General features: G+C 39.9%; 1 protein-coding gene across 1 annotated transcript in view; it reads left to right on the top strand.

The window, feature by feature from the left end:
- The window catches only part of LOC106879069 (protein odr-4 homolog), a 33977-nt gene that overhangs the window by 5042 nt on the left and 15683 nt on the right, over positions 1-13252 (top strand). Inside the window, exons 2-4 of the mRNA XM_014928496.2 lie at positions 6964-7131; positions 9740-9835; positions 11961-12067. Of these exons, the coding sequence (XP_014783982.1) occupies positions 6964-7131; positions 9740-9835; positions 11961-12067 (371 nt within the window). The remainder of the gene's footprint in view (positions 1-6963; positions 7132-9739; positions 9836-11960; positions 12068-13252) is intronic.

Genomic DNA, 13252 nt, shown 5'->3' with positions numbered 1-13252 from the left:
AATCCCTGTCAAAATGGAGTAGTTAAAACTTATTTGGTCTTCCTGATCCAAAACTCCGTTTTTTCAAAAGATATCCATTTCCCATAAAGTTATGAGGGAAAAAAGTTGGATCGTATGAATTTTCCGAAACTCCTCTCCCCACCCCCTCGGAAAAATTCTTTCCCATAAATCCCTAGATACTCTGAATCCACAGCATCTAAGCAGTATTTGTTGAAAATTTCGTTAAAAAGTATCCGGTTTTCTGGAAGTTATGAGGCAAAGAAGTCGGTGGGGTACACATCTGTAGTTATGCCATAGCCTTAATAAAGAATAATGATTTTTTTCTTTATTGGCCACAAGTGCCGCACTCAAAACAAATGGCAACAAAAAACAAAGGACAGTAGGGGTTTACATGTAAAACAGAAAAACAGTAACAATTAATAATAAAATATTAAACAATAAAATTCTCCCAAAGGGAGAACTCCACTCCTGTACACCTCAGGAGCACATCAGGCAAGCACACCTTGCTTCTTCATTCCCTCTAGACTACTGGTTCATGCTGAGAGTAGGCCCAGTTACATGGGCCATCCTCACCTCCTTGACCGGTATTTCATCAAAAACACTGGTGGGCAGCACTTCCCTTTTCAACTTGAGAAAGTCAATCAGGTTTTGGCTGAAAAGGAAAGTATGTCTTCCTTTCAACCTCATCCACTACACTGCCTCTTTCATCATAGCCAAAGAAAGGCGACACTATGATCCTCAAGATAAACTTGGACGTCAGCCAGATCTGCTTTACATGTGCTGTTTGACAATGCTCCATGAGTCAGTAACTGGATGAGTGCTTGCAGAATAGTTTCTTCACCATGTGCATCTTGGTTAGACCATCTGACAGCATTTCCATGCCTGTAGAGCTTATCTTGAAACAACAGAGACCCATGTTAGTACTGTCAAGTCAGCGATTTCTGAAAATTATCCATAGGTTCAGTCCAAATGTCCTTTAGAAAAGACCAGCCAACTAATCTGACCAGAAATTTCTAGAGGATATCATTACTCTTGCCTACCACTAATCCCCTATAGAACCCCAAGGTGGAACTTCAAGGAATTGCTGGAGTTGTCACAGCTTCAGCACTTGTCTGTGCGTTATTAGTCACAGTAAATGGACCATCTGACAAATAAAACCTGTTCCTTTCATGGAAAGAGTGCTTCAGCTTGATCAATGAAGCAGGGCAAGGGACAAAAGTCAGGCAGTAGTAGATGATGGAGGCAAAGTCTGTTTTTTCCACCTCTGCCTGACCTTTCAGGAACAGCTTCCTCTTGGATCATTTCTGGGTTAGACTGGCCTGCTTTCTCGTCAGCACCTGAAGTTTTCATCCACCTGGAGGTCTGGATCAAACCAAACTATAAGTAATTTCACTGGTCTTATACTCCATTGCCCCATGACACTGTTGGGTGGCATGGACCTGCCTCTTCAGGTGCTAAGCTGCAGGTCCACCAACTTCCCCTGGTTAGTCTTTGCTCCTGTCATCACTTTATACTCCCTTAAAGTAGTGCTGGTGACTTTGATTTCTGAGATGTTCAGTCAACACTATTAGGTGACTTCATCCACATAAGCTAACACAAATCTACCACATCCTAATTCACATGGGATGCTCCTTGAAGCACCCCACTTCTGTAGCAATGGTTTGAAAGCCAGCACATACAGAGGGGATGAGTGTGGGCATTCTTAACACATTGAAAGTGCAATGCTAAATAATTTCAACAGGTAGTCATTTACTTTACCCACGGAGCAAATGTTGCTGTACATTGTAGTAATCCAGCCTCTGAAAACAGGCCCAAAAGCAGCCACCATGAGAACAGCCTCCAAATATTGGTGGTCAACCCTATAGAATGCTTTTACTTGATCCAAATCAGTCAGGGCCTTTACCTACCCTCTTTATGATGTATGGCATGAGGTGGAGGTTGTGGATAGATCTGTTTGGGATAGCACGTTTGCTGTGCATCACCAACCAGTCTATCAAGTGCCAAACTCTTGGCTAATAACTTGGCCAAAATCTTGTAATCTGCATTAAGTAGTTACAGGCCTAAAATTATCGATATGGTCCCCCTTGTTCAGGTCCTTTCTCAATAGCACCAACACATCAGTAGACATTTGCCAAGGGATCACCAAACAAGTCTGGCATATAAAGATAAAGCTTTGAATTGTGGACTTCTGTCTACTGGCCTACAGAATACCCTATCTAGATATGATCCAGATGACCTGATGCTGTTTGCCCATGTCCACATTGGTGCATTTGGGAAATTCAGTCATCACCTGTCAGCCACTTGGAAGCATTTGAGCAGGTTTATCGGGCTTTTACACCCACTCCCCTATCAGCTAGCCCCACACAATCCAGATATGCATCCACAATAGCATTCTAATTGCCCACAAGCATTAAAGAGTTGGATGTCTTGAGGAAAACTTCCAAATGCCTGAAGAATCCAGCTGCCCCATCCCAGTCAGGGCATACTCAGCAACTAGTCTAAAAGCACCACTTTCACTACCATTAGGTCTTGGACCACCACTTACTATCTGGATCCAGGAAGATTGACTGTATCGTGGGGCCCAGACCTTTTCTGAACAACACCCCCTGTCATTCTGGATCAAGTAAGAGAATGTAAAGATCTCAAGAATCATCAAAAATGGGTGCTAAGATGTGTATTAGAAATCCTGCTTTCACTGACAGCTACCACATCAAACCCAGTAACCTGAGGTCATTGATCAGGCAGCCCTGCTTTCAGGGTGACTCCCGGTCACTTGCATTTATTCTACCCTCTCTTAAGATCACCTTGTTGATCAGTAAGAATGGAAGAAGAGAAAAGGTCACTTACTTTAAAGATTCTCTGGTTGACACCTGAACGTGTGACAATTCGTTTTCTGTATGGGGTTCTTTGGGGAAACCCTGCAGTAGCCAATTTGAGGCCAAGATGTTTAGATTCACAACATCATATGGAAAGCACTCCCTTATTTTCCTATAACAACAACTAATTGGTAGCATAACTAATTTCAGAACCTCTGGGACATTGGCTGTGTTGTTTGTGAAGAACTCCCCTTCTGTCTCTGTTTCCTCTTTGTAAGAGAGTATTCTTTATTCTTTTTCTTACCAACACAAAAGTTGGGTGCAACTTGTTGTGGGTGTGTTTATCTTCTGGTTTTCCTCTTGTGTGTGTTTGTTGTTATTTTATTTGTGTATTGTCTTTTTGTTGCTGTTAGTGTGTTTGTTTGTGCATTTGGAGTTGTTTGGGGTCAATGTTAAGTTGGTGCAGTTTTGTGTTTTGTTACTTTTTGATTTTTCTGTTGTTTTTCTTTTTGCTATCCTTCCCACCCACTTCCCCCTTGTCACCTGATATATGGCTGGAAAACCCCACCTCAATGGGGTTAGGGGTATGTTTTCTTCTGTGATTATATCTGTGATTTTGAATGTAGGTGAGGAGTAAACAGGGGCAGGCAGGGAGAGAAAGAGAGAGAGAGAGAGAGAAAGGGTTGATATGTCTCCTGGATGGTGATTATTTCTTGACTGTCAATATTCTTAGTTGCTACTCTGATCAGAGTTGATGATGTTACTGTTGTTGCTGTGATTGTGGATGGTGTCAATTTTTCTGTTGTTGCTGAAGATACTGGTCCAGTTATTATTGTCTTTCCTTCCTTTTTTTCCTTGCTCTGACAGTCGGTACCGCTTCTGTTGTTGCACAGTTTTGTTGAAGTTGTTGTTGCAGTGATGGTGTTGGTAGCAGTGGAAGTCTCTTTTCCTCTGTCTTCTTGTCATTGTTGGGGAGTAGAATGCCCTGGGGTTGTTGCTGGTCCCACACACATGGCATCTGTTTTCTGCATCCCATAATCACATGCAGCTCCCTCCCATTTTTCAGGGAAATCACAACTGGGATCCTTTCTAGATCCTCTGCTTTTTTATGGACTATCTCCAAGTCAGTCCCAGAAAAGATCTTCTGCTCTGTATGCTGCACATCAAGTAGCATGTCACTCTGCTTTAAGTCCATACAGCATAGCAGCCACCACAAGTCATACTCTGGTGGGATACCTTCAGTTTTTACTCAGGCTGTTCTTTGTACTTAGAAAACAGAGTGATGTCCTCACTCACCCAAGGGGACCATGGAGTGTTTCAGAGTGAGTACCTTGGTCTTGAATAAGATTTTTATGCTCCCTCCCATATTGCATGGCTCTGGACATGTACTGAATATCTTCCTATATTTTTTAAGGCCCTTTCCACCTGACCATTAGTTGAATTCTCTAGGCAGCATCTTCTCGCAGAGATGCACCAGTAGCATGTTCTTTTAAAAATATTTTGAGAAGTCTTGGCAAGGGTTCTATAAACACTTTCTTTCCCTCAGTCTTTCTATAACAAGCTTCCCCCTCTAACTTTCACTGCTTATCTTTGAGGGAGACTATGATTAGTTACGTTTGCTTTACTACACCTGCAAAAGTGGGTTTGCTCTCGTTGTTGTTGTTACTGCTGCTTCTGAACTTGTTACTGCTGATATTATACAAAACACCAACCAAAAGATTCATAGTTCTCTCCATAATGAAATATAACAAAAATTAGACACAGGAGGTAGGCCCAGGAAGACCTGGGATGAGGTGGTGAGGCACGTACAAGCACCCACTACACTCTTGGAGTGGTTGGCATTAGGAAGGGCATCCAGCTGTAGAAACTCTGCCAAATCAGATTGGAGCCTGGCATAGCCATCTGGTTCACCAGTCCTCAGTCAAATCGTCCAACCCATGCTAGCATGGAAAGTGGACGTTAAACGATGATGATGATACCAGACAAGTGAAAACATTAATTTAAACAGAGACTACGCAGTATTATCAAAAATACATCTTATGTATTCTGCAGTGAATAATGATAATCATCCTTGTAGACACAAAGCCTGAAGATTTTGGGAAGGGGGTTAGTTGATTACATTGACCCCAATGCACAACCAATACTTATTTCATCAACCCCAGAAGGATGACAGGCAACGTTGACCTCAGCAGAATTTGAACTCTGAATGTAAAGACAAACAAAATGTCAAGCTTGCTGGTGATTCTGCTAGCTCAATGCCTTAATAATAATAATAATAATAATAATAATCCTTTCTACTATAAGCACAAGGCCTGGAATTTTGGGTGAGGTGGGGGAGCAGTTGAGTAGATCAACTCCAGTACGCAACTGGCACTTAATTTATCGACTCCAAAAGCATGAAAGGCAAAGTCTACCTTGGCAGAATTTGAACTCAGAATGTAGTGGCAAACGAAATACCACTAAGCATTTAACCTGGTAAGCTAACAATTATGCCAGCTCACTGCCTTAATAATATTAATAATAACATTTTCAAATTTAGGCACAAGACCAACAATTTCAGGGGAAATCAGTTATATTGACACCAGTACTTGATTGTTACTTTATGGAGAAAAGGCAGAGTTGACCTTGGTGGAGTTTGAACTCAAAGTGTAAGGAGTTAGAAGAAATGCTCAGAACATTAAGATGGAGGAAATGTCACTTAGCATTTTGCCTGGTGTGCTTACGATTCTGTTAGCTTGCCACTTTATAAACAGAAGAAATACTGCATAGTGACTTTTCTGATGCCCTAACAGTTCTGCCACATCATAGTAACCAGAAGGAATTTTGCAAGACACACTTCTACCAATCCACCCTGTTAGATTGATGAGTTTTTTCGTTGACTCTGTAAGAACAAAAGGTAAAAGACGATTGCTACTGTCTGTGATCAGAGTATTGTTTGGGCCTAGTTCAGTTAGGGCTGAACCACTGCAATAATTAATATTTGTTTTTGTTTTGTTTTTTAGCTTTATTTGTTGTGTTGTTAGAAGTTTGCTTTCTAATCACATGGTTTCTGGTTCAGTCTCACTGTGGGGCATCTTTGGCAAGTGTACTCTACTATAGTCCTGGGTTGACCAAAGCCTTATGAGTGGATTTGGCAAAAGGAAATTGAAAGAAGTCTATCATGTGTGTGTTACTGTCTCCTTGCCATGACTGTGTGATAGTTGTAAATGAGTAACCCTGTCATGCTAGCAATGTCTTTTGTTTCCTATCTTCTGTGAAAACATGTCTTGTGATGGGGAAAATATTACCTGACTTGAAAATAAATGAGAGTTGGCAATAGAAAAGGCATCCATCTGGCTGTAAAGAATCTGCTTCTTCAATAAATTTCATCTGATCCATGAAAGTAGGGAAAATCACCATCATTATCACCATCATTTAATGTCCATTCTCCATGCTGGCTTGAGTTGGATGGTTTGACAAGAACTGCACCAGGCTCTGTTGTCTGTTTCGGCATGGTTTCTACAGCTGGATGTCCTTCCTGATACCAACCACTTTACAGAATGTAGTGGGTGCTTTTTATGTGGCACCAGCACCAGTGAGGTCACCAAGTAACTTCCAAGGCAAAGACTCTTGGCTAGGACAGGGAATGACACTGAGGGCAGTGGCTTTATGTTTGTTGAATGGTTAAAGTATAATTGGGAGATTGAGATGAAAGAGGTGTTAAATGATGATAATGGTTAATTAGTTTGTTTAATTACTTTGATTTTTTTGATTAATTACTTTGTACTCAAGAAGACCTGTCCTCCACAGCAGAAGTATTAAGACTACATTCCCTAGTGAAGAGGATTGTCCTGTGTTGGTGCCACATAAATAGCACTTGTGCTGTTGCCACATAAAAGTGCTCATGGCAGTGCTACATACCTAGGCTTGTGCTGGTGGTGCATTAAAAGCACCCAAGTATTAAGAAGGGCATCCAGCTGTAGAAACCAAGTCAAATCAGACTGGAACCTGGTGCAGCCTTCCAGCTTGCCAGCCCTGGTCAAACCATCCAACCCATGCCAGCATAGAAAACAGATGTTAAAGGATGATGATGATTCTTCTAGTTGCCTGAAGTCGATTGCTTTATTTTATTTTTGTGTTATTATTTTCTGTTTTGTTTTAATTCTAGTTCACTCATCAAAAGAATTATGTCCTGCATGCAACTGTCACCCCAGACCCTGTGGAAGATGAAGTGTCTGACATGGAACAGGAGACACCGGCACCAAAGAAGACCAGTTCCAAACCAAAGAGCTTAGAAGAACTCAATGACCAATGGCTTGCAACACATGCCAAACAGGTACGACTACAGCTACCACAAGGTATCACACTGCATCTCATGTTGTTGCTTTTATTATTGCTGTTAGCCAGCTCCAGGTTAGGACTTTTGAAGGTACTCCAACCGTGACTATTCAATCATTTAGTATACCAGTGTTCTTACTTTTTATGATGGGAGATTAGGCTACTATTTCTAGCAAGATGAGCAACTGTGTAGTGACTCTTTCCATCCTTCCCTCCTCTTTCTCTGGTCAAGAATTTCATGTGCAGTTCCACTATGACCTTACTAACCTCATCTTGTTTGTTGTTAACACAACATTTCGGCTGATATACCCTCCAGCCTTCATCAGGTGTCTTGGGGAAATTTTGAACCTGGGTTCTCATTACTAAGGTATTTTTCGATTGTTATTATTATTAATATTCAGGTCACTGCTTGGAATCGAACTTGGAATCTTGGGGTTAGTAGCCCGCACTCTTAACCACTACGCCATATGCCTGTCAAATGTAAATAATGTACATAGTTCCTCATCTCTTAAATATAGAACTCCACTTCTTCAGTCCTTCCTCTCTATAATGCAATCCTCTGGAATTCCCTCCCAACATATTTTTATGTTTTTGTTTTTTTCTCCTGCCTTAGATGCATCATAGCAGTGTAGTTAAGGAGCTCACTTTGCAACTCTGAGGTTTTTGGTTCAGTCCCACTGTACAGCACCTTGGGCCAACCAATGCTGTGTAAATGAATTTGGTCAATGGAAATTGTGTGGAAGCCTGTATATATTTGTGTGCATATCTTTGTGCCTGTACTTATCAACACCATTCCCATTGCCTGCTGCTTGACAACTGATGTTGGTTTGTTTATGTCCCCCTAATTTAGCAGTTTGACAAAAGAAACCAATAGAATATGTACCAAGCTTAAAATAAGTACTGCAATTGATTTATTCAACTAAAACCCTTCAACGTGGTGCTTCAGCATGGCCTTGCTTGCTGCTTGCTATCATGCTCTTGCTTGATGGGGTTTGGGTTGTCCCAGGTTGATGGTCCCAGAGACATTGTCTTGTGTAGAGCCAGCCAGGTCCATCAGTACTCTCCATCGCTGGTGGTCCTGTGCAAGCCTCTCTGCATCCTCCAAGGTGACATTGAACTTCTAGAAATCTTCCTTAATCATGTCCAGCCATTTGGTGCAAGGCCTGCCATAAGGCCTCTTCCAGCTCACAGCTGCTGCATCAAATGAGAGTAAAGCCCTGGTAGGATGATCTAGTGGGAGACAGAAGACATGTCTGTGCCAGCACATGCAACAGGTAGCTATGAGGTGGGAGGTTGAAGGTCACAGTTTAATAACTGAAACAAGTATAATATAAAAGATCTGTCAATTTGCATCTGTTCAAGAGGAAACATTAATTGTGGAAATCTCACCAGTCTTGGAAGACATGTGAAGGCCATAGAGATTGTCCCTTTCTCCAGATGAATCCTACCCCACAAAAAGTGATTATTTTAGTCCCATAAAGAAATTACTAAAAGATAACTCATCAGACTTGGCTATGTGGTTAAGAAGTTTGCTTCTCAGCCAAATGGTTTTGGGTTCAGTCCCACTATGTAGCACTTTGGGCTGACCAAAATTATGTGAGTGAATTTGGTAAATAGAAACTGAAAGAAACTCATGGTGTTTGTATGTGAGTGTAAAAAGCCAATCCATACATGACTATCTTTTTTTTTTTTTCCTCAGGTACTCTGTATCTCTCTAGATTACATCTACATTATCCAATGTATATTATTTTTCAAAAGATGGTTGGAGTGTGAATTTAGGAAGATTTGGCTGTTGTTTCTAGCAGAGTGCGTGACTGTGAATAGCTACTCTCAATGGATCATGTATGCATTTTGTTGTCTTTGAACTGATCAGTATTCTATATTACTCACTCTACTTAGCTGTTAAGAAGTTGTACCAGGATGATACTTGTGATAGAGGAACATTAAATTTCCTTTTTCTTTTTCTATGGCTTTGTATGACCCCAGAAACTGAAGAAGGAATGTAAGTTAGAAACCATGGGTCAGGGACTACTCTCAGACCAGAGACCTGGGTCTCAATGCTTGCAACATGCTGGACTTCTCTAAAGGCATACCAAGTGCTGGTGATATTACTAGATGTGTCTATGTTTTTTGGGGCTTTGTCAGTAGCAAGTATCCACTGGCAACCACATCTAGCATTCTCACCACCACTGCCTGATGATTTCCATCTACCACTAATATATATATTTGTGTCATTTAACACTATACATTTATAAGAGATATTATCTTGACAAATACTGCAATTAATTTGGCTTTCCTCGATGTGTCTCCTTTAACCCTTTACCATTCAGATCAGCCATATCCAGCCTAAATATTTTACCTGTTTTATGTTCAAGCCAGTCAGATGCAACTTCTCACACCTACCCTAGAACGTCCTTCTAAAACTAAGAAATCACATCACAAAAATTTCAAAGCTGCAAGATGATGCATGATTAGTTCAAAACAATGTGAATAAACATTACATTTGACGGAATAATCTGAATGCTAGAGGGTTAAGTGTGATACACAGATTGCTGTACAATTTCTTATTTCTCCTGTTTGTATAATTCATTGTATTATATTGATAGGTGACCAGAATGTTACCTGGTGGATTAGATGTGCTAGGTGTGTTTGCTGTTGCTCCTCTACAGATGTTGAGTCGGTCGGAGCAAAAATTGAGACAGGTATCCAAAATTCATTTTCCATTTCTTACGTTATTTAAAATAAGAATAAAGTTAAAAAACTGATAAATATTGGACTTTCTAACAATGTTATTTTACTGTTGCTGATGAGCCCCAATATGGCAAGCCTATGATAAAAGGTATTCTGGCCATGACAGCCTGTCTGTTAGGGGCATTGACAACTACATTATCCAATTTGTCTTTTGTTCATAACTGTAGGCTGAAATATGAGGAAATTAGGCTATTTTTTGCAGACCAGGTGACTACATAAAAAATCCCCTTGTTGAATCACTTTAACATTGTGATTTATTTATAAATTATTCAATTTCTGTTAGCTTAAACTAATTGTCAGTATTATAGACTTTGTTTCTTCTGATAGTTTTGAATGATTCCAATTTGAATGATTCCAATTTGAACTTGGTCTATTTCAATCCAGCGTACTTAAACCTTGGTTCATTTGAACTCAGCCTGTTTAAACATGGGTTCATTTGAATCAAGTCTGTTTGAACTGTACTTCATTTGAAACCAGCCAGTTTTAACTGTGCTTCAATAGAACTCAGCCTGTTTGAACCGAGGTTTGTTTGAGCCTAGCCTATTTGAACCTTGGCTTGTTTGAAGCTCACCTGTTTGAACTGTGCTTCATTTGAAGCCAGCCTGTTTGAACCTTGGCTTATTTGAATCTACCCTATTTGATCCTTGACTTCTTTGAATCTAGCTTGTTTGAATTTTGGCTTATTTGAACTTGTCCTATTTGGTCAAGATTTTTTAAAAACTTTGCTTAAACCTGCTCAGTTTGAACTTGGTCCATTTCAACTTGGCTTGGAAACTATTTAAATGTTTTATCAAACATGAAGGTAGACTTTTAATTTGATAAATGCTAATGTTTTTACACAGTGGTATCACTCAATGTCTATGTAATTATCCCATCTTATGACTAATAATGACTCCAAAACATAAACACAAAGCTACAGATTTGGTAGCAGGGGAAGGGTTGGTCAATTAAATGGTCTACAGTTCTTGACTGGTATTTTATCAAACCAGGAAGGATGGAAAACACCTGTTGACCTAGGCAGAATTTGAACTCAGAACATACCAACAAATAATATCTAATAGAAACACAAGGCTACCAATTATGAGTTGAGGGATTTAGTAGAAAAACTTATCCCCAGTTCTTGACTGGTACTTCTTTAATTGACCACAAAATGATGCAAAGCATGGAATCTAAAGAGGCATCACCAAATATTAAAAGGATGTATATCATTATGCTGATTCTGTGATTCACTGGTCCTGTTTGGAATATCAAAATGCTGCTACTAGTAGTAGTAGTAGTAGTAGTTGTTACTGCTGTTGTTTCAAATTTTGGCATAAGGCTAGCAATTTTAAGAAGAGTGGAACTCAATTCTAGTACTTGACTGGTACTTTGTTTTATAGGCTCAGAAAAGATAAAAATCAAAGTCAATCTTAATGGGATTCGAACTCTGGACATAAGGAGCTGGAAGAATTGCCACTAAGCATTTTGTCTGACATGCTAATAATTCAGCCAAGGATGGTTTGACAGGATCTGACAAACCAGAGGACTGTATGGAGCTCCCCTGTCTACTTTGGCATTGTTTATATTGCTGGATTACTTTCCAAATGCCAACCAATTTATAGAATGTACTGGGAGCCGTTTTTATAGCAGTGAAGACACTTGGCTTAGTGGTTAGGGTATTTGACTCACAATTGCGAGCTCATGAATTTGATTCCTGGCAGCATATTGTGTCCTTGAGCAAGAAAACTTGATTTCATGTTGTTCCAGTTCACTCACTTGGCAAAAAGGAGTAGTGCCTGTGTTTCAACCATATTCTGTGTCTCATTGAATCTCCCTGAGAACTACATTAAGCGTACACATGTCTGTGGAGTTCTCAGCCACTTGCAGGCTGTTCTGTTAACCAAATCAATTGGAATCCTCATCATCACAACTGATGGAGTGCCAGTTTTTATGGCACCAAAAACCAGTGTATCTTTCAATCATCTTTCTTGTTCAGGAATATAAATGTAAATCATAAATTGTTATAATTATCATTAAATATTACACGATAATATATTATCCTTTTATTTATTTTTTCTTCCCCTAATCTCTCTTCAGATGTTATTTGCAATCCAGAAACTTCTAATAAAGGCTCAGTTAATTTTTACCAAAGACTTTTCCATCAACGAACGTGTCATTTTCCAGATGTGCTCAGTGACCAAAAAGTATCCTTTCACATTATTTTAGTATCACATTTCTTTCTTTATTCATCTATTTTGTATCACGTTTTGTATTCCCAGCTCTGCCCTGGTTGCTCCTACCCACTCTTCTCCAGTGTGAGTAACTGCGTAGCTAGAGACCTGTTCTTTTCTGTCCCTTCATTCATTTTCAAGCATAATCCTTCCTTGCTCTCTCTATTGTAACTCTGTTCATTTGAAGGTTAACCCTTTAGCATTTAAACTGGCCATATCAGCCCAAATATTCTCTCTGTTTTATGTTCAAACTGGCCTGATCCAGCCTCTCACATCTATCCTACAATGTCTTTCTAAATATAAACAGTCACATCATTGAAATCTCGAAGCTATGAGATAATGCATGATTAATTCAGAACAATGTGAACAAAGAATAAAAAATTTTGAATGGTACAACAATGCACTATAATACAAAAAATGGACTATATACCTGTAGTGACGTCAATAGCAGACGCCATTTCCGGAGAGTTTATCCACGCATGCGCAGGGACTAGTTCCGGAAGGAACACAGGAAGAGTCTCATGCGCATGCGTAGTCATCCATATCCAAGCTTTCGCGCTTATTTCACCCTCTTTGCTCGCTGGCCGTCGAAGAGCCTAGACGTCGCAGCAGCTCTCTCTAACAACCCAACTCTGGAGCTACACAAATAACCACGCAACTTCATTGATGGCGTCTCAGTAACCAAAGGGCGAAGTGCTGCCGAATTCCCTCCTAGTGTGAGCAGAATTCTATTGTAATAAATATTGTTGTGTTGATAGTTTAGAGCCTGCGTTCCGTTGTTTCTTCAAGAAATTTAATGTACGGGAGCGGAGTACACCTATAGTCCAATGATATTTCAGAATACATTTCCTTCTTCAGATATTCTTAGATGGAGTAGCGAAACATTACATTTGACAAAGAAATCTGAATGCTAAAAGATTAATCTTTGTCTTGTAAGCTGTATGGTAACTTCATTATTGTTGGTGCCATGAAAAAAAGTACTCAGTACACTCTGCAAAGTGGTTGGTATTAGGAAAGACATTCAACTCTTGAGACCGTGCCAAAGCAGACATTAGAGCACAATGCAGTCCTCAGACCTGTCAGATCTTGTCAAACTGTCCAACTGATGCCAACATGGATGTTAAAAGATGATGATGGTGATGGCCAGATGTGTTTTTA

This window comes from Octopus bimaculoides, chromosome 21, assembly GCF_001194135.2.
Source record: "Octopus bimaculoides isolate UCB-OBI-ISO-001 chromosome 21, ASM119413v2, whole genome shotgun sequence".
In the NCBI taxonomy this organism is placed as follows: Eukaryota; Metazoa; Mollusca; class Cephalopoda; order Octopoda; family Octopodidae; genus Octopus; species Octopus bimaculoides.
Note: the sequence above shows the minus strand (reverse complement) of the source record. Positions and strands in the feature narration are given on the sequence as shown.